Source organism: Lathyrus oleraceus, chromosome 3, assembly GCF_024323335.1.
Source record: "Lathyrus oleraceus cultivar Zhongwan6 chromosome 3, CAAS_Psat_ZW6_1.0, whole genome shotgun sequence".
Taxonomy (NCBI): domain Eukaryota; kingdom Viridiplantae; phylum Streptophyta; class Magnoliopsida; order Fabales; family Fabaceae; genus Lathyrus; species Lathyrus oleraceus.
In genome coordinates this window covers 335014453-335036535 of record NC_066581.1, presented here as the reverse complement: position 1 = coordinate 335036535, position 22083 = coordinate 335014453, and the positions used below count along the sequence as shown (strand labels likewise).

At 40.6% G+C, this 22083-nt stretch overlaps 1 protein-coding gene and 2 pseudogenes across 1 annotated transcript; all 3 read left to right on the top strand.

The window, feature by feature from the left end:
* The first annotated feature begins 1761 nt into the window (after positions 1 to 1761).
* LOC127131148 (8-amino-7-oxononanoate synthase-like) lies at positions 1762 to 2426 on the top strand (annotated as a pseudogene).
* Positions 2427 to 8955: 6529 nt separating this feature from the next.
* On the top strand, positions 8956 to 17634 carry LOC127131147 (uncharacterized; the record flags this gene model as incomplete). The annotated part of the gene is made up of 9 exons (XM_051060085.1): positions 8956 to 10171; positions 10662 to 11321; positions 12111 to 12818; positions 13518 to 13694; positions 13815 to 13906; positions 14443 to 15936; positions 16012 to 16660; positions 16778 to 17123; positions 17232 to 17634. Coding segments are annotated over exons 1-9 (5745 nt in total), but the record flags the coding sequence as incomplete, so codon positions are not given.
* Positions 17635 to 20104: 2470 nt separating this feature from the next.
* Positions 20105 to 20769, top strand: LOC127131146 (8-amino-7-oxononanoate synthase-like; annotated as a pseudogene).
* The last annotated feature ends 1314 nt before the right edge of the window (positions 20770 to 22083 follow it).

Genomic DNA, 22083 nt, shown 5'->3' with positions numbered 1-22083 from the left:
CACCCTCTTCTTCCCCCCCCCCCCTTTTTTTTTTTGTAATGCCCCAATTTGACTGTTTTGCTGATTCTCGTGATACAGCTGAATGAGCTTCTTTGGTGCTCAAGAAGGCGGGTAATCTCGTCAGGAATCCCCTTCAACATCATCTTCTTCTGCTTCGAATACAAGGAATTCAAGATTGGGAGATGGCATTGGATCATTATGTTCAATGGGTTTTGAAATCCCTGCATAATGATTCTGGATAATGAAAAGCTTTTGAATTTAAACAAGCAAATCATTTATGCAAATGAAAAAGTTGTTTTCTTGTTTTTCAGGGTTTTTTGTGATCACTGATTTCATGCAAAAGCAAAAAGTGAAAACAAATGGAAAAACAAATGTTTAACAATGCATTAATTGAATGAAAACATCATTGTATTAAATGCTGCCAACAATGTCATCACTTCTCCTTTTGGCATAGGAGAAGGGTTTTAAACAAAGCGAACAATTACTCTGATCTATGGATGACTGTAGGAACATCTACAGCGACCCAATTGTGGCAGACACCACCAGGAATGATGAAATTGTTCAGGTCCTCTGCATCCTCTTCCAAGATAGCAGCAGCCTCTTCAGGTTGATCAGCATGGATGAAACCTCCACTCTTGAACAAACCTTGCTCATTATACGCCCCAGACGAATAGCCAATGCCAGCCCGGGATCTATTGTCTTCAAGCTCAATCACCTTCCCTAAACCAGCAACTGCACCACATTCAATGGCCAGTTTCGCATCTTTGTAGGAAGAAAATGAAGGAGACTTCTTCTCAATTGGTTCATCAATAGATAAAGCTTGGAAAGGAGTTCCAACTTCATCCTCAGCGTCAATATACGAGAAAGAAGACAAGTGGCTAACCAGGAATAAACCCATCAAAAGCACTTAGTCTGGCAAATTCCTCGAGTTCACAGCTATCCGACTCAAAATGATCCATCAGTCTGGCAGAATCGGCTCTAGTGTAGTACCGGCGAAGCGCGTCTTCAAAATAAATGAAGATCGCAGGGTCAGACCACGGGACGGGAGACCGGAACAAAACACCCGCTTATGCAAATGATGCATGAAGTGTTTGTGCATATGCTTGTTTTTATTTCAAAGAAACTCGGGGGTTTTATTTGCAAACTTTGAAATATTAACATTTTGATCATATATGATAATATCTTATCAGATATATCAGGTGAAATTTTTTTTCCGGTTTTTTCCATGTTTGAAATTTTTTGCAAATAAACTCCTTTGAGTTCCTTGAAAATTTTCTTATTTTCTGATGATATGAATGTAGATGAATGCATGAATGCATGAATGAAACAATCACACTCAAGGATCAAGCAAGTCACACCAAACAAAGGTCATGGGAAAGCTCATTGTATCCCTAATATCAATCATCCATTTTGGTGGATTTAGGTTTTCACCATATCAACACCCAAGTTCCATTGATATTAACGGTACGTGAACCGGCTCAATCATCCTTAATATCAACCATCCATTTTGGCGGATTATGGTTTGCACCTTGTCATACCCCGATTTTGACCCTGAATTTTTTATTTTTATTTGGCACTTGGCCTAAAATTCATTTGCATACATTCATTCCCAAATCCATTTTGTTTACTGATAGACATTGGTCATTATCTAGCTTCAAGATTCATGTTTAAATTCATCAATTCATTCCCATTCAAATCATGTTCATATGAGACCGTTCAAGGCAGCTACATTTCCAAACCATAAACCATCCCCATTCCAATATGGCCTTGATGACAACAATAAGAAGTATTGGTTCTCTCTTAGTTGGGAATAGCATACTTTCAGAAGATGAAAAGATTGTCATATTTTCTGATGCATTAAACCATGCATCAATAATTGATGGTATTCGTCTTGCGGGTCGGTAAAAAGGTGTAAGAGTATACATATATAGACATTGTGATATGTACCACCTCAATATGCTCCTATCCCATTGCGATATGAAGAGGAAAATTGTGGTAACTGACAGCTTGTTTAGCATGGATGGAGACTTTGCACCAATGGTTGAATTTGCAAAACTTCGCAAGAAGTATGGCTTTTTACTAGTCATCGATGATGCTCACGGAACGTTTGTTTGTGGCACATGGCGGTGGTATTGATGAGGAGTTCAACTGTGAGAATGATGTGGACATATGCATTGGTGCCCTAAGTAAAGCCGCCGGCTGCCATGAAAGATTTTCATTTGCTTACGGGAATCCTGTTACAAGTCACATTGGGAATCCCTGTTACAAGTCACATTATTTCCCTAATAGTTGGCAGTAAAGACAAAGCACTGCAAGCAAGCCGGCATTTACTACAAGCTGGTTTCCACGTGAATGTGATCAAACCACCTACTGTGCGCTTTGTTTCTCGGATGTTTCATGAAAGTATATGCTGGGATATTTTATAAAAAATCAGTGGAGTCCAATTTATGATGTGGCTGCTATAATTACTTCAATCCAGTCATTGATGTGGCTGCTAAAACATCCCAACTGGAAAATAAACAGGAATTGAACCTAGAGCATATCAAAGAAAGTGATTGGCGCATGAAGCTTTTTCTTCTTGAACATTTACAATATCCATTATTCAGTTTCTCATTCACTCTTTTGAGTTTATGTTAGACATGTAATTTAAGTGCTTTTTGTTCAATTACACAATACAACGTATACAAAATTCATGAATTCTTTGAAATGAAAATTCTTTTTCCGGATTCATTCACTTGTTCTTCGCCGTTAGCATGGAGAGGAGCTTCAATTTGGTGATCTTAAGAATGTTCCCGCATTTTTCTTGTTGTGTCATAATTATCCTAGGATGTATGTTCCTGCCAACAACAGTGGAAAGCAAGTCATGAGTTCGTCCCAAGCATACCGTATATACAAAGAAATTGGCACTCGGGTTTTGTTACAAGAAGAGGAGGATTACCTTTTGTTTTAAGTGATGAGCCGTTTGAATTTAGCCTTGAAGAACCTTTAGCTTTCGCAGTAGAAAGTCTTCGAAGCTTGCACTGCCGGTGACCTCTTGTGGACAACCGTTGAAGCATTGAGAATTGAGAAAGAATACCTTGCTGCTGTTGTTAATTTTGCCGTCAAATGCGAGACCGCCTAGTGATGTCAGTAATTTAACCGCTGCAGCTCCAACAACTCTAAGGGCTACATCAATATCCTGCAATTCTGCACCAGTTTCTTTGCACGGCTGCACAATACGATGTTCATTATTACAAAATGATAGGTAACTATTTTCTATTACCTGCTTCATGAAAGCTTTCAGTTGATACGCAAGGACCCTGCAACAAATCCATAACAGAGTCACAGCAACATCAACCAAGCCATGACTAAACAGGCTTTGTACACTAATAAGTTTTAGAGAAGAGATCAAAATCATGTGGTACTACCGGAAGATGTTGCAGGTTTGAATAAAAACAACATTGATTTGGGAGGGAATAACCGCGGAGATTCTCGTGCTCCAAGGTGCAAACTGCTGAAAAGTATCAAGTAGAAGACACCGACCCCCGAGCCAAGTTTTTTCTGGAGGATTGATAAAAACTGAGTTAGTAGAACTTATTGTTGGAACTGTAGCAAAAAAATCAGTGTAAATTACAGGGATGAGTGAAGTAAACAAGGAACTTGAACAAAATATTGAGCATCTAAAGGATGTTAGAAGAATGAACTATACCGTAATTTGGTACTTGAGTATTTTCCTGAAACAGTTCATCGTGTCATTAAGCAATGCATCAAGATGAAGGCGGAAATTCTTCCAGTGGAAATTAGGGACTCACGCAATTGAAGCAAGTCAAAACTTAGACCAATGCTAGCCTTGTAAAACAGTTTATTCACTAGCCGGCACCGTGAAACCAAAGCCACATGAAAACCAAAGCTCCTCATGTCTTCGTCATTTTCACTGCGGTAAAAAAAAAACATGGCATTGGCAACAGTAAATCTCAGGAAATTCCCAATTTGGCATCCAGACAAAAGAATTGGAGAAAGTGTGGTTCAGATTACCTTTCCAAGTCCAATGATCAAAGAAGGCACTCCAATTCTGAGCATCCAAAAGCATTTCTGAAAATTTTCCCCATTGAGCTTCTGAGTATCAAATCAAAGCCCTAGCTGTGAGTATAAAAAGAGGAAAAACCCTAATCAGAAAGAGGATTTTTGGAAAAGGAAACCCTAATACTCAGAGGCGGCCAAAGTACCAAAGAAACCTAATCCCAAAAATCAAAGCGAAATCAATTTTTTGAAGAGACGAAAAGAAAAATTGAGAGGAGTTAACGGCAAACTGAAGAAAACCCTGAATCAAAAAATCAATCAAAAACAAAACCATTTCCTTGTGAGAGCACCAGTATTCGGAGAAGTGAAGGGGAGATTCCAGCTTTACCTGAGCTCGTCGTTACCGCCACCGAGGGTGAGTTTTTCTTTCGTCTGGGTTCCTTTGAGCATTTGATAGGGAATGTTTGATTGGGTATGAGAGCTTGAGTGAGAGGGTTTTAACGATTGAGAGAGATGGAGAGGACGAGAGAGAGTTTGCACGCGAGAACCAGAGAGGAAGACGAATGAGTTCGTCTGCGTCCTCGATCCTTTTTTTTCTTTCTTTTCTTTTTTTCATTGCTTTATTTATTTATTTATTTAGATTTAATACTAGTTTAGATTTAGAAATTTAAAATAATATTAGTTTAGATTTTTTAAAATAATATTAGTTTAGATTTTGTAGGATATTTATTTAGATTAGAGATTTAAAAATAATTTTAGTTTAGATTTTTTTAAAATAATTTTAGTTTAGATTTTTTAAAATAATTTTAGTTTAGATTTTTTTTTAAATAATTTTAGTTTAGATTTTTAAAATAATGTTAGTTTAGATTTTTTTTAAATTCATTTTAGTTTAGACCTTTTTTTAAAAAATAATTTTAGTTTAGATTTTTTAAAATAATGTTAGTTTAGATTTTTTCAAATAATTTTAGTTTAGATTTTTTAAAATAATTTTAGTTTAGATTTTTAAAATAATATTAGTTTAGATCTTGTAGGATATAGTTAGAATTTTTAAATTAGATTTAGGTTTAGAGTAAAATACTAATTAATTAGGTTTTTTTTATTTTGTTAGGTTTAATTAGGGTAGTCCACTAGTTTTTTTTTTTATTATTATTAGTTTTTTTTTATTTTATTTTTATTCTTTACCTTAGTTTATATATTTAAATTAGTACTAAAATATCAATTAGTTGTTAAGTGGCCTGGTGGAGAGGAGTGGTGTTTAGGTCTTTAGTGTAGTGGGTTCAATACTCGTAGGCGTAGTTTTTCATTCTTTTAATATTTTTTTTTATGCTTTATTATTTATATTTCTTTTTTTTATTTATTGTTTAATAATATGATTTGTTTTTTTTTTAATTGCATCATGCATTCGAAACCATTTTTTTAACTTATAAAAATCATATTTTCTCGATTTAATATCGAGCCCCCTTTTTCAAACCCTTGTAAGTCGATTGCTTTTTTAAGCATCGCCGCCAACCTCACATAGCTTACTCTTGGGCTTTCTTACAATGAGCCGGTTCTCTTGCACTTACACTCATGCATTATTCGTTTGGTTCCGATTTTATTTATTTCATGATTGTTTAATCCCCATTTGACAAATGTACCCCACTCCCCCAATGTGTAACAATTTTGTACTTTTTATTTCTTTTATTGTTTGGTTGTTTAATTAGCTACTAACACAAGAATAAAATCAACAATTTCAAAAATACAAAAAATATGACTCGATCCAACGTCGAGTATTTTTCTCAATAAACAAATCAATCCATTTCTCCCTCCTATTCTATTCCATTTCTTTCGAATTTTCATCAAACGCTTGATTCAACGTCAAGCCATTTTCATAATAAAAACTCAAAAATATTAATTCATATTCAAGACCTTTTCAATAAAGATGGAAATGGAACATGGCGTATGCCGTGCACTCCTGAGATTAGGATTCGAGATGTATATCTCGCCAATCCTAGTTCTCGCCATCATCCAATTTACCCACTTTGTTCTCCCAAACACTCAATCAAATCTTTTCTCCAACATCCATCAATACTTGATCTAGGTCAAGTCATTTTCACAACAAAACTCAAAAAATATTAATCCCTATCTAAACACTTTTCAATAAAGGTGGAAATGGAACATGGTGTATACCATGCACTCCTGAGGTTAAGATTCGAGACGTATGCCTCGCCAATCTTAACTCTCGCCATCATCTAAAAATCGTCAATGTGGTTTCGTCAAACCTTTTTCTCAATCAAATCTAAGATACTTAAATCTTATTTAAGACTCTTTCAATAAAGGTGGAAATGGAACATGGTGTATACCATGCACTCCTGAGGTTAAGATTCGAGACGTATGCCTCGCCAATCTCAACTCTCGCCATCGTCTAAAAATTATTAATGCGGTTTCGTCAAACCCTTTCTCAATCAAATTCTAAAATACCTAATCTTTATTAAACATCTTTGCAAATAAGATGGAAATGGAACATGGTGTATACCATGCACTCCTGAGGCTAGGATTCGAGATGTATATCTCGCTCATCCAAGTTCTCGCCATCACTCAAAATACATCAAACCAATCAAACTCTTTTTCTCGCCGCCGTGCGATTAATCAAAAACCTTTTTCATAAATGAAAGATATATTGTCTTAGATGATTCAAAACAATGTTTCGGCCACGATTGTTGAGTAGAGATAAATGACGCTTTTCCGAATGTAGATTTATAAATCCGTTCGATGTGTGGTATGCGTCCACTCCTCATCTGTTTTGGGTAAAACGATGTTTTTGTCGATTAATACAATATAGCTTTCGCTAAAATCGACCAACAAACAAACATTTTTCTACCCAGAACTACGTAAGCCTTGATTTCTCTTTTGAGATACGTAGGAGCAGGATTTGTAAATCTTGTCAGGCCCACTAATAAAAAACTTAGGTTTAGTCTTTCGTTAAAAAATCCAAAAACATTTATCTTCTCATCCTTTCTTTCTTTCCCACCTAATAACTGAAAAGCCTAACATTTTAACTAACCCTAACGCACACAATTGGCCTAATGGTTCCCGTTGAGTACAACGGACGTGAGGGGTGCTAATACCTTCCCCTTGCGTAATCGACTCCCGAACCCTGATATTGGTTGCGATGACCATATCTTATCCTTTCATTTGTCTTGGGTTTTATCGATATTTCCCCTTTCCTTTTTAGGAATAAATAAAGTTCGGTGGCGACTCTGTTCAGTCCATCATTGCGAGCGTGCGGTCGCGCTTCGCTTTGAAGTCGTATCCACATTTTTTCGAGGTGCGACAGATGGCGACTCTGCTGGGGAATCGATAAAATCCCTAAGTGAGTCAAGCCTAGTTAGGACGTTTGTGTGCCTTTGTTTGTTTAATTTTTTTGGCTTTTCCCTTATTTGTTGCTTTTTAATATCTTTATTGTTATATTGATATCTGTTGTATATTGGTTCTATTGTGATTGTTGGTACTTGGGTATTTGATTGCAAACCATGTGGGAAAGACTCTACACCCGAGTCTAGAGTGAAAAAACATAAGATAGGACGATGGTTGAGTAGTACGGACTCCCGAGGTGTATACTTCGTAAGAGTCGGTACGAGAACCTCACTTAGAGTAGATCCTTTTGCAAACATTGTCGCCCGAGGTGTATACCTCGTAAGCGCCGATGTTTCAAAGGGGTCCATGACTCTAAGGACCTTTTAGAACATTAAACCTTTGGCCGACTAGAAATGATGGTTGCGTAGTATGGATTCCCGAGGTGTATACTTCGTAAGGATCGATACGAGAACCTCGCTCAGAATAGATTCCCTAGATGGAGTTGATGACCGGAAAGTATTTTCCGTAAGCGTCAAACAGTCTTTTGAATCCATGACTCTGAGTACCCTGTCTAGAACCCAGTCGATGGTTGCGTAGTACGGACTCGCGAGGTGTATACTTCGTAAGGGTCGGTACGAGAACCTCACCCAGAATAGATTCCCTTGATGGAGTTGACGACCGGGAAGTATTTCCCGTAAGCGTTAAACAGTCTTGTGAATCAATGACTCTGGGGATCCTTTGTAACAAAGCCCTAGATCATACCCGGTGAGAACCCCGTTTTGGAAAGCAATCAAATTTATCCATACCTCGAACCGTTGAACCTATCCAAAAAAATAAAAAAATAAAAAAGGGCATTGCATCCATTCATTCATTGCATATGCATAAAAAGCAAAACTCTTAGTTGTTTCGCATTATTTCAGGAATCCAAGACTTGTTAGCAAGATGAATCCTGAGAGAAGGGTTACTTTTCAGTTCAAATACAAGAACGTGGACCTTACCAGCCTACAGAAGTTGAGTGCTAAAGTAACACCCCTCAAACTCAACAGCTTCGTACAAAACTATGGAAGAATTCTTGACATCCTAAATGAGAAGATGGACATGATGACCGCAGTGACTATCGCTCAGTTCTATGATCCACCTCTCCGTTGTTTCACATTTTCTGACTTCCAGTTGGCTCCTACCTTGGAGGAAGTTGAGAGGATCATAGGCCGGAACTTGAAGGACCATAACCCATTTCCTAAGCTCGATGAAGATATCCCTCCCGAGAGAATAGCTTCAGCGTTGGGTCTGAAAGTTTCCGAAGTAGTGGATAATTGGGATGTGAAAGGACCTTTCAGTGGTTTCTCTAGGAAGTTCTTGGAAGATCAGGCCAAGAAGATGGAAAAAGAAGGGAATTGGGAAGCCTTTTATGCTGTGTTAGCCGTGTTGGTATATGGGATAGTCCTCTTCCCAAATATTGACCATTTTGTGGACCACCTGGCGGTGAGAATTTTCTTCTCTGGTAACCCTGTACCGTTCCTCTTGGCAGATCTCTACTACACTCTCCATGATCGTCATGAGAGGAAGGGAGGAATCATCTTGTGTTGTGCACAGTTGTTACATGCTTGGTTCAGATCCCACATGCCTGAAGAAGGTCCTTTTGTCTCCAAAGAACTTAAGCCTTTCCAGAAGTTGGCTTCCCTCACCTCCAGTCACGTTAAGTGGTATATCCGAGATTGGGAAACCGAGAATGTGATTGTCAGCATTGGAGACTTCCCTAACGTGCCGTTAATAGGAACCAAGGGTTGCATTAACTATAACCCCATGTTATCTCTGAGGCAGCATGGGTACCCTATGAATGGCCCTCCAAAAGTTGAAGCTCTAGAGCCTTTCATCCTACATGGTGTTGAAATGGATCATCCCATGGTGAAGAAGATCAAGAGGTCTTGGCAAGCAGTTATCAGAAAAGGTAAGGAGTTGGGTAGGAGAAATGTCATTGCCCAAGAGCCTTACACTTGTTGGGTTAGAGAGAGGGTTCAGATGATTAAACTCCCGTATCCATTTGATCCTTCTATCTATCCAGTGATTCCTGAGCCAGAGCCCATATTACCTGAAGATGTGGAGAAGCTCAACAATCGTATCAAGGAGTTGGAATTGGAAAATGCTGATTTGAGAATCAGGCTTGGCCGAGTCTCGGTGGAGAATGGGAACTTGAAAGACGATCAACAAAAGAAGGACAAAGAGCTTGAAGTCTCCAACAAAAGAGCTAGAGAGTCTGAAGCCAGGAGAGAAAAGTTTGGACAAGCGCTCTTTAGCACTAAATCTGTGTTCAAATCAAAGGAAGAGGAGTTGGATAGAGCTTTACTCCGGATTCAAAAGCTCAACAAGACTTTGGAGCTGACCCTTGAGATGAAAAGGGAAGCACGGTTGATTTCTGAGATTCGTACTCATGAATTGGAGAATACAATTCAGAAGTACAAGGATGCTCTGGAACGTGAGAAGCTGAAGACCGAAGAGTCAGAGAGAGTGTGCACACGATTGAAACATCATTTGGATCGAGCCGATGCTAGAATCCAGGCACTTGAAGGTGGGGATCAAGATGCTGCCTATATGGTGTTACTGAATGAATGCAGATATTGGAGGAACCTCTATAGGGACATAGAGGTGACCAAGGCTGAAGACGTGCGCATTATCCAAGATCTCCAAGGGCTGTACACTGAGTGGAAGGGCAAATTTTTGAAGCTGTCCGGATTTGCGAGTTCCATCATGCGTGAGCTACCTGAGAAGCTGCAAGAAGCTGATTGGTGCATGTGTCCAGAGAACACACCGCATCAAGTCTATAATTTCATTAAGTTTTGTAAGGCAATGTTAGAAGGGTTAACTACCGACCTTGCTACGGTTCGGAAAGCCCATAAACCATGAGCACGTTGTTTGTATTTGAACTTGAATATGAGATTAATGAAAATTTGCTTTTGAGATTCATTCTATTGTGCTTCATTTCCTTATTATTTTGAATATTTGCAAACAAGTGTTGTGACATTTTTGAAATGAATGATTGAAACTAACCAAGAGTTTTGCAAACCAAATGCATCCATACATGCATTCATGCATTTTCAAAACAGAGTCTCATTCTGTCCTTCCTTCCTCCAGTTTCACGCTGAATTTTCAACACCAATATAATACTCGTGCCCGAGCTCGTCAAAGGATGGCAGATCAAGAGCATGAATTGGAGCGAGTGAGCTCAGAGCTCGAAGACCTGCGTGGAAACATGGGGCAGGTCATGGAGATATTACAGGTCATCAGGGCAAAGCTAGACACCCAAACCACGGTTGTTTCTGAAATCGCAGGTCCAACGATTGAACCCCAACCTGCGCGGGCGGTACCAACAACCTGGCCCACCTATGGTTTACCTCCTGGTTTCACTCCTGCAGTTGAAGGTGCCCCTGGTTTTGCACCATCTGCTCAGCAGACAGCTCCTTTACCGACCATCAATGAAAACCATCCGGTGGTTCACACGTTCGCACCTCCTCTCGTTCGTGCACACGTGCAACCCTACTTTGAGGACCAACAACACGCCCCAGACTTTTCAGATGAAGATGAGGAAAGGCAGGAGGACCTAAGAGGGATGAAGGAGAACTACCAGCTGCTTGAGAAGAGATTGAGGGCTATGGAAGGTGACCAAGTTTTTGGTGCTACAGCTAAGGAGATGTGCCTGGTGTCCGGTCTTGTGATCCCAGCAAAGTTCAGGACCCCAGATTTCGATAAGTATGAGGGCCACTCGTGTCCTAAGAGTCACCTCATTATGTACTATCGAAAAATGGCTGCGCATGTAGAGGATGACAAGCTCATGATACATTGCTTCCAGGATAGCCTGAGGGGTGCTCCCTCCAAGTGGTACCTAAGCCTGGATCAGAGTAGGATTCGGTGTTTCCAGGACTTATCTGATGCCTTCATCCAACACTACAAGTATAACATGGATATGGCCCCGGATAGGAGACAACTACTCAGTATGTCCCAGAAAGACAAGGAGTCTTTTAAGGAATACGCGCAAAGATGGAGGGAAGTGGCCTCGCAAGTCGAACCACCTCTGGCTGAGAAGGAATTAGCGGATTGGTTCATGGATACAGTTAAACCTGTGTTCTATGAAAGAATGGTAAGTAGCGTATCTGCAAGTTTCTCTGACCTGGTCGCTGTAGGCATAAAGGTCGAACTTGGATTAAAGAATGGAAAGATGACGACTACCTCTGAAACATCTGGTGGTAATGCCAAAAAGTTTCCTGGAGGATTTCAAAGAAAGAAGGAGGGGGATACGAATGCAGTGTCAACCAGCCAAAGAAGGAGTCAGTCATGGAAGAAACCACACCAATTTTCTCAACAACAACCAATTTATCCAGTACAATACGTTCAACAACCGTATGTGGCAGCTGTCACACCGAATTTTAACCAACCACAAGCTTCAGTTTATCAACCTGTTCCTGCTCAACAAGCGCCGATATACCAGCAAGCGCCCGCGCCACCTGCTTATCAACAGCCGAGGGCACAGGCTCCTCGACCACAAAATCCTCCAAATCAAAATAGGGTGCCAAGAAGTAGAGTTCCGTTTGCTGCAATCCCTATGACATACACCGAATTGTACCCGTCATTGCTACAGAAAGGGTTAGTGACGCCCAGATCTCTGGGTCCTCCACCAAATCCTTTACCTCCATGGTACAATCCAGATGCTCATTGTCCTTTCCATGGGGGTGCCCCTGGACATGATTTAGAAGGATGTTATGCTTTAAAGCATATTGTGCGAGACCTGGTTGAAAAGAAGATTCTGTCTTTTCGAGACGCCGGACCCAATGTCAAGAACAACCCGTTGCCAGCACATGGTGATGTCAATGCCGTCGAAGATGCTTCTGATGTATGTATAATCAAGAATGTGGAGGATGTTAAAACTCCGTTGATAGCGCTTCATGCAGGATTGGTGAGGGCTAGATTGATTGATACTTGTCACGATAGCTGCGAGGAATGTGCCATTCAGCCGAAAGGATGTAAAGTGGTACGAAATGACATTCAGAGTTTGATGAATCAAGGTGTTTTACAAATCTCTGGTCCAGCAATAAATGAGGAAATTTCGGTCATTGAGCCTGTTTTTAACATACCAGAACCGTTTGAGGTGACTTATCACAGGAGAGACGTTGTTCATCCGTCACCCGTGGTGGTATGCATGCCTACACCATTTCCTTTTGAAAGTACCAAGGCAGTACCCTGGAAGTACGGCATAACAGTGGTAGATGGAGTGGTGGATGGAAAACCTGAGGCCACTGAAAGTAAGAAAGGTGTGGAGAATGTTGACGCCGACATCACCAATATCGCAGGAACAAGCAGAATGACCCGTAGTGGTCGGATTTATACTCCCAATTTTGATGTGAACCCTCAAGAGCCAGCAAGGGGAGCTGCAAATGTAAATCCTACCCCAGAACAGGGAGGGGCACAGCCGGCTGTGCAAACAGATGAAGCAAGTGAGTTCCTAAGGATAATAAAGAAATCTGACTACAAGATAGTTGATCAATTACATCAAACACCATCAAAGATATCTATCTTGTCCTTGCTTCTGAATTCCGAAGCTCATAGGGATGCTCTACTAAAGGTGCTTGCTCAGGCTCATGTTACCCAGGATATAACGGTTGGCCAATTCGATGGAGTGGTCGCCAATATCACAGCCTGCAACACTTTAAGTTTCAGCAATGAAGAGCTGCCCAAAGAGGGGAAGAATCACAACCGTGCTTTGCATGTATCCATAAAGTGCCAAGAAGATGCTCTTGCCAGAGTTTTAGTTGACACTGGATCATCCCTCAATGTTCTACCAAAGAGGGCACTCGCTAAATTGTCTTATCAAGGTTCGGAGTTGAAACCTAGTGCGCTTGTGGTGAAAGCCTTTGATGGCTCTCGAAGGACAGTAGTTGGGGAGGTAGAGTTACCAATACAGATTGGACCACATGTATTCCCCATCAATTTCCAAGTCATGGACATAAATCCAGCTTATAGCTGCCTTTTGGGACGCCCATGGATACATGCCGCTGGGGCAGTAACTTCTACTCTACATCAAAAGATGAAGTTCGTTGTCGATAACAAGCTTGTTATTGTCTCAGGTGAAGAGGACTTTATCATCAGTCAACTCTCCTCTTTCCGTTATATTGAGGCTGATGAGGATGCCTTAGAAACCTCTTTTCAAGCCCTTGAAATATCCAATGCTACACTTGAAGAGGTTAAGGATCCTGTTGAGAAAGCTAGTTTGTCATTCGCTTCTTTGAAGAGTGCAAAATCAGCAGTTGAAAGTGGAGGCCCTGCAGGTTGGGGGCAAGTTATCAACGTCAACGAGAAGAATGACCGTTTTGGTTTGGGGTACAAGCCTTCTGCTAATGGAGGAGCCCTGGTCCCTGCAAAGGACCGTGTGCGGAGCATTCAAGAAGTTTTCCTGAGCAAAGGATTTATCCATGGAGAACAAGTTGGTGCAGTGGAAGATGACACTGAAGATGAGGAAACATCGAATCTGATATACCGGTGTGAAGCAGCCTTGACAAACTGGGAAGCGGTTGAGATTCCGGAAGTTTTTCCTGTGTCAAAGTAATTGTTGTTTTCCTTTGTGTGTTTTTTGAAAATCCTTAGCTCTGCCCAAGGCTAATGGATCATTTGTAGGGCCCCTTTTGAATTTCAAAAAAATCATTATGACAAATAAAGAGCATTTTGTTCAAATTCTTGTCGTTCATTTATCTGTTGTGTTTCTTAAAATGGCAATCCTTTCAAAAACTACAAAAATATTTTTTACTTCTTTTTGCATTTTTATTTCCATTTTTCTAAAAAAACCATCATTAAAAAACATGCAGAATAATCAATAAACCAGTTGAATTCGATGACCCCGCTACGTCCTATAATTTTGAACTCCCCATCTACCAAGCGGAAGAGGAGAGTGATGAAGATTGTGATTTCCCAGAAGAACTGGAAAGGATGCTCGAGCACGAGTCAAAGGCCCTTCAGCCACATCAAGAACCAGTGGAAACAATCAACCTTGGCACCGAGGAAGACAAGAAAGAGGTCAAAGTCGGGACTACACTTGAGGCAAGCATCAAGGAAAGATTGATCAAGTTGCTACATGAATATGTAGATGTATTTGCTTGGTCGTATCAGGATATGCCAGGTTTAGATACTGACATTGTTGTCCACAAGCTACCACTACAGCCAGATTGTCCGCCAATAAAGCAGAAGCTCCGAAGAGCAAGACCTGACATGGCTCTAAAGATTTGTGACGAGGTGAAACGTCAATTTGATGCCGGTTTTCTAGCAGTTGCCAAGTACCCTCAATGGGTAGCCAACATTGTGCCAGTACCCAAAAAGGATGGCAAGGTCAGGATGTGTGTTGATTATAGGGATCTAAACAAAGCTAGTCCAAAGGACGATTTCCCCTTGCCACATATTGACACTCTGGTAGACAACACTGCTAAGTTCGCAGTCTTCTCCTTTATGGACGGATTCTCGGGTTATAATCAAATCAAGATGGATCCAGAAGACATGGAAAAGACCACATTCATCACCCCTTGGGGAACATTTTGCTACAAGGTAATGCCATTCGGTCTCAAAAATGCTGGGGCAACTTACCAAAGAGCAATGGTCACCCTTTTCCATGATATGATGCATAAGGAAATTGAGGTTTATGTGGATGATATGATTGCAAAATCTCAAAGTGAAGAGGATCACATAGACCACTTGCAAAAGCTATTTGAGCGTCTTCGGAAATTTCGACTACGACTAAATCCTGCTAAATGCACCTTCGGTGTCCGATCCGGAAAGTTGCTTGGTTTCATTGTTAGCCAACGAGGAATTGAGGTGGACCCTGACAAAGTCCGAGCTATACAAGAGATGCCTGCTCCACGCACCGAGCGAGAGGTCAGAGGCTTCCTGGGACGTTTGAATTATATCTCGAGGTTTATCTCACATATGACGGCCACATGCGAGCCTATATTCAAGTTGCTCAGAAAAGATCAAGCAGTAGAATGGAATTCTGATTGCCAAATGGCTTTTGAGAGAATCGGACAGTACCTGCAAGAGCCCCCTATTCTAATTCCACCTGTTCAGGGGAGGCCACTCTTTATGTACTTAACGGTGCTTGAAAAGTCAATGGGATGTGTGTTGGGACAACATGACGAAACCGGTCGAAAGGAACATGCTATCTACTATCTAAGTAAGAGATTTACCGATTGTGAAACCCGATACTCACTCTTGGAGAAAACTTGTTGTGCCTTAGCATGGGCCTCTCGTCGTCTAAGACAATACATGATTTGCCACACTACTTTGTTGATCTCCAAAATGGATCCAATAAAGTACATCTTTGAAAAGCCTGCTTTGACTGGAAGACTCGCCCGTTGGCAGATGTTACTATCTGAGTATGACATCCAATATGTGTCTCAGAAAGCCATAAAAGGGAGTGTGTTGTCTGATTACCTGGCAAACCAGCCCGTTGAAGATTACCAGTCGTTGAAGTTTGACTTCCCGGATGAAGACATCATGGTAGTGAAAGACTGTGAAATCCCAGGACCTGATGAAGGACCTGAACCAGGATCTCGGTGGAAGCTCATGTTTGATGGTTCCTCCAACTACATGGGGCATGGCGTAGGAGCTGTCCTGTTAAATCCAAATGGTGGATACACTCCTTTCACGGCAAGGTTGTGTTTTGATTGCACGAACAATATAGCAGAATATGAGGCGTGCATCCTAGGCATTGAAGCAGCAATTGATCTCCGAATCAAAATCCTTGAAGTATGTGGAGATTCAGCCTTGGTGATATACCAAGTCAAGGGCGAATGGGAAACCCGTGATACCAAGTTGATCCCATATCGTGCCCATGTCATGGAATTAATAAAATACTTTGACGAAATCACTTTCCGTCATATCCCGAGAACTGAGAATCAAATTGCTGATGCTTTGGCTATGTTGGCTTCAATGTACCAAGTCAGATTCCATAATGAAGCACCCCTCATTCAAATCGAGCGGAAAGTTGAGCCTGCCTACTGCCAGTCAGTTGAAGAGGAAGCCGATGGTAAACCCTGGTTTCACGACATCAAATGCTTTTTGCAAAATCAAGAATATCCAACAGATGCCACAACCCTGGACAAGAAAACATTGAGGAAGTTAGCATCCAAATTCTTCTTAAGCAATGGTGTGTTGTACAAGAGAAATCACGACATGATTCTGCTCAGATGCGTGGATGGACGTGAAGCGGACATGTTGATCAAGGAGATTCATGAAGGATCCTTTGGAACTCATGCCAATGGGCATGCCATGGCCAAGAAGATTTTGAGAGTTGGTTATTACTGGTTGACCATGGAATCCGACTGCTTCAATTATGCTAGAAAATGTCATAAATGCCAAATCTATGCCGACAAGGTACACGTGCCTCCGACCCTACTAAATGTTTTGACGTCACCTTGGCCTTTCTCAATGTGGGGCATCGACATGATTGGCGCCATCGAGCCTAAAGCTTCCAATGGTCACCGCTTCATCCTGGTTGCAATTGATTACTTTACCAAATGGGTAGAAGCCGCCTCTTATGCTAATGTGACAAAACAAGTGGTTGCACGGTTTCTCAAGAAAGAGATCATTTGCCGTTATGGAATTCCAAGCCGGATCATCACAGATAATGGGACGAATCTGAACAATAAGACCATGAAAGAATTATGCGAGAGTTTCAAGATTGAGCACCATAACTCTTCACCATATCGTCCAAAGATGAATGGCGCTGTTGAAGCCGCTAACAAAAACATCAAGAAGATCCTGCAGAAAATGGTGAAAACCTATAAGGATTGGCACGAAATGCTACCTTTCGCACTGCATGGATACCGGACTTCCGTCCGCACTTCAACAGGGGCAACCCCATTCTCTTTGGTATATGGGATGGAAGCAGTTCTCCCAATTGAAGTAGAGATACCTTCAATGAGAATCTTGATGGAGACCAAGCTAGAAGAGGCTGAGTGGATTCAAAATAGATTTGATCAGTTGAACCTCATAGATGAGAAGCGATTGACTTCTTTGTGCCATGGACAATTATACCAGAAACGGCTTAAAAGGGCTTTTGACAAGAAAGTACGTGTTCGGGAATTCAGAGAAGGAGACCTCGTGCTTAAGAAGATCCTGCCAATACACAAAGACTCACGTGGGAAGTGGACTCCCAATTATGAAGGCCCATATGTTGTAAAGAAAGTTTTCTCCGGAGGAGCCTTGATTCTCACAACTATGGATGATGAAGAACTCTCACACCCCGTGAACTCTGATGCAGTTAAAAAATACTATGCCTAACAAAAACCCGCTAAATCGAAAACCTGAAAGGGCGATTTAGGCAAAAAAGGGGTATCCCGGTGGATTGAAAACCCGAAAGGGCGGTCCAGGCAAAAGTTAGGGATGAATAAAAATTGGTAGCTCGCTAAGTTGAAAACCTGAAAAGGCGACTTAGGCAAAAAAGAGCGTCCCGGTGGATTGAAAACCCGAAAGGGCGATCCAGGCAAAAGTTAGGGGCATAAAGGCATAAACTGCATCAGTTGTTACTGATTAACACCGAAGAATTGAAGGTGGAAGATTAATCCAGCGACTCCCCTTAGAAGCAAGGTTTTGGGGGAATCGTATCTATTAAGGATGTTAGTGGTCATTGAATTCAATGTAAACCTTTCCTTATTGCCATTTTCAAAAAGTGTAACACTCTATGGAGCTACGCCATTTGTGTGCTACCATTCTTGAATAAAATACAAGTTTTCCCAATCATTGTTAATTTGTGTTCATCTATGCTTCCTTTGTTATGCAAAATGTCATTTATTTGTTAATAATGAAGTTTTGAAACTTGGAAAAAGAATTTTAAAACTTAGAACAAAATTACTTTGATACATGTGAAAATCGAAGGAAAATCATCTGTTTCCCCGGAAGGCTCAAGGTTTGCATAAATATTCCTGGGTCACCAACAAAAGTCCCCATGGAATACAACTTGTGAATCCTCTAGGAGGATGGACCTTTGGTTATTTATAACTGTCAATCATGATAGTTTCTCCCCTGGATGTGCCTGTTAATTGCACGAGTATGAGTTACTGGTGTTGATGAATCAGAACCTCTATCTCTACAAACACCCAGTCTGCCAAGTGTCAGCATTCTCATAATCATGATCATTCATATATCATGCATAAAAGGAAATTCAAATCATGCATAGCCGAAATGTACTTCGTGCTCATTTTGCATTGACCCAGGTCTTGTTGTCGATCCTATATCCTTTGACCTCTAATTCCAATTTGTCTTTGGTATCCTTAAACCAATATCTGGTTTTCATGGTCATTTTCAAATCCAATTGTTGTTGGCAAAATCCGTTAAAAGCTGGTTGTAGTCCATTGCTTACGGTCAGAGTCCATCCGTTTTTATTCCGGGGTCCGGTCATGCTTGAACCTACTCTGAAGATTCTTTGTTCAATCCTATTCAGGTCTTATACGAACCTGTCATTGAACCTTTTTATTCTGGGGTCCGGTCATGCTTGAACCTACTCTGAAGATTCTTTGTTCAATCCTATTCAGGTCTTATATGAACCTGTCATTGAACCTTTTATTCCGGGGTCCGGTCATGCTTGAACCTACTCTGAAGATTCTTTGTTCAATCCTATTCAGGTCTTATACGAACCTGTCATTGAACCTTTTTATTCCGGGGTCAGGTCATCCTTGAACCTGCTCTGAAGATTCTTTGTTCAAACCTATTCAGGTCTTATACGAACCTGTCATTGAACCTTTTTATTCCGGGGTCGGGTCATCCTTGAACCTGCTCTGAAGATTCTTTGTTCAATCCTATTCAGGTCTTATATGAACCTGTCATTGAACCTTTTTATTCCGGGGTCAGGTCATCCTTGAACCTACTCTGAAGATTCTTTGTTCAATCCTATTCAGGTCTTATATGAACCTGTCATTGAACCTTTTTATTCCGGGGTCCGGTCATGCTTGAACCTACTCTGAAGATTCTTTGTTCAATCCTATTCAGGTCATGTACGAACCTGTCATTGAACCCTTATTCCGGTGTCAGGTCATACATGAACCTGTTCTGAAGAGTTTTCTCCTTGATTATTCCCCAGCGTTGTCAGGTCTTATATGAACCTGTCATAGCATCTTTTTCTTTGTTCGGTTGTATTCTAAGTGCCGTTTATCAAATCTCACTTTGAATACTCCCCAGTGTGTGTCTGATTCTCCAGCAGGACTGTTTCCCCAACAAGATTGTTTCTTACCATTTGTCTGTCTCCCTGTGGATCATCAACATTCCCCACAGTTTGGTCTGTCTAAGTAGCATCTCCTGTCAAGGGTCCATCATATCCCTAGCAGATGAAAAATTACAAAAAAAGAATCATGCATCCATGCATATCATGGCATATCATATCATATCACACCATGTCAAAGGGATTCAGGATCAAAATCCGGGTCTTCTCAGTATTTAATCATCTCCCACTATGATCATATGAAGAGTGTCTTGCTTCATATTCTCTAGTTGAAGACGCTTAAATAGGGGCAACTGTCATACCCCGATTTTGACCCTGAATTTTTTATTTTTATTTGGCACTTGGCCTAAAATTCATTTGCATACATTCATTCCCAAATCCATTTTGTTTACTGATAGACATTGGTCATTATCTAGCTTCAAGATTCATGTTTAAATTCATCAATTCATTCCCATTCAAATCATGTTCATATGAGACCGTTCAAGGCAGCTACATTTCCAAACCATAAACCATCCCCATTCCAATATGGCCTTGATGACAACAATAAGAAGTATTGGTTCTCTCTTAGTTGGGAATAGCATACTTTCAGAAGATGAAAAGATTGTCATATTTTCTGATGCATTAAACCATGCATCAATAATTGATGGTATTCGTCTTGCGGGTCGGTAAAAAGGTGTAAGAGTATACATATATAGACATTGTGATATGTACCACCTCAATATGCTCCTATCCCATTGCGATATGAAGAGGAAAATTGTGGTAACTGACAGCTTGTTTAGCATGGATGGAGACTTTGCACCAATGGTTGAATTTGCAAAACTTCGCAAGAAGTATGGCTTTTTACTAGTCATCGATGATGCTCACGGAACGTTTGTTTGTGGCACATGGCGGTGGTATTGATGAGGAGTTCAACTGTGAGAATGATGTGGACATATGCATTGGTGCCCTAAGTAAAGCCGCCGGCTGCCATGAAAGATTTTCATTTGCTTACGGGAATCCTGTTACAAGTCACATTGGGAATCCCTGTTACAAGTCACATTATTTCCCTAATAGTTGGCAGTAAAGACAAAGCACTGCAAGCAAGCCGGCATTTACTACAAGCTGGTTTCCACGTGAATGTGATCAAACCACCTACTGTGCGCTTTGTTTCTCGGATGTTTCATGAAAGTATATGCTGGGATATTTTATAAAAAATCAGTGGAGTCCAATTTATGATGTGGCTGCTATAATTACTTCAATCCAGTCATTGATGTGGCTGCTAAAACATCCCAACTGGAAAATAAACAGGAATTGAACCTAGAGCATATCAAAGAAAGTGATTGGCGCATGAAGCTTTTTCTTCTTGAACATTTACAATATCCATTATTCAGTTTCTCATTCACTCTTTTGAGTTTATGTTAGACATGTAATTTAAGTGCTTTTTGTTCAATTACACAATACAACGTATACAAAATTCATGAATTCTTTGAAATGAAAATTCTTTTTCCGGATTCATTCACTTGTTCTTCGCCGTTAGCATGGAGAGGAGCTTCAATTTGGTGATCTTAAGAATGTTCCCGCATTTTTCTTGTTGTGTCATAATTATCCTAGGATGTATGTTCCTGCCAACAACAGTGGAAAGCAAGTCATGAGTTCGTCCCAAGCATACCGTATATACAAAGAAATTGGCACTCGGGTTTTGTTACAAGAAGAGGAGGATTACCTTTTGTTTTAAGTGATGAGCCGTTTGAATTTAGCCTTGAAGAACCTTTAGCTTTCGCAGTAGAAAGTCTTCGAAGCTTGCACTGCCGGTGACCTCTTGTGGACAACCGTTGAAGCATTGAGAATTGAGAAAGAATACCTTGCTGCTGTTGTTAATTTTGCCGTCAAATGCGAGACCGCCTAGTGATGTCAGTAATTTAACCGCTGCAGCTCCAACAACTCTAAGGGCTACATCAATATCCTGCAATTCTGCACCAGTTTCTTTGCACGGCTGCACAATACGATGTTCATTATTACAAAATGATAGGTAACTATTTTCTATTACCTGCTTCATGAAAGCTTTCAGTTGATACGCAAGGACCCTGCAACAAATCCATAACAGAGTCACAGCAACATCAACCAAGCCATGACTAAACAGGCTTTGTACACTAATAAGTTTTAGAGAAGAGATCAAAATCATGTGGTACTACCGGAAGATGTTGCAGGTTTGAATAAAAACAACATTGATTTGGGAGGGAATAACCGCGGAGATTCTCGTGCTCCAAGGTGCAAACTGCTGAAAAGTATCAAGTAGAAGACACCGACCCCCGAGCCAAGTTTTTTCTGGAGGATTGATAAAAACTGAGTTAGTAGAACTTATTGTTGGAACTGTAGCAAAAAAATCAGTGTAAATTACAGGGATGAGTGAAGTAAACAAGGAACTTGAACAAAATATTGAGCATCTAAAGGATGTTAGAAGAATGAACTATACCGTAATTTGGTACTTGAGTATTTTCCTGAAACAGTTCATCGTGTCATTAAGC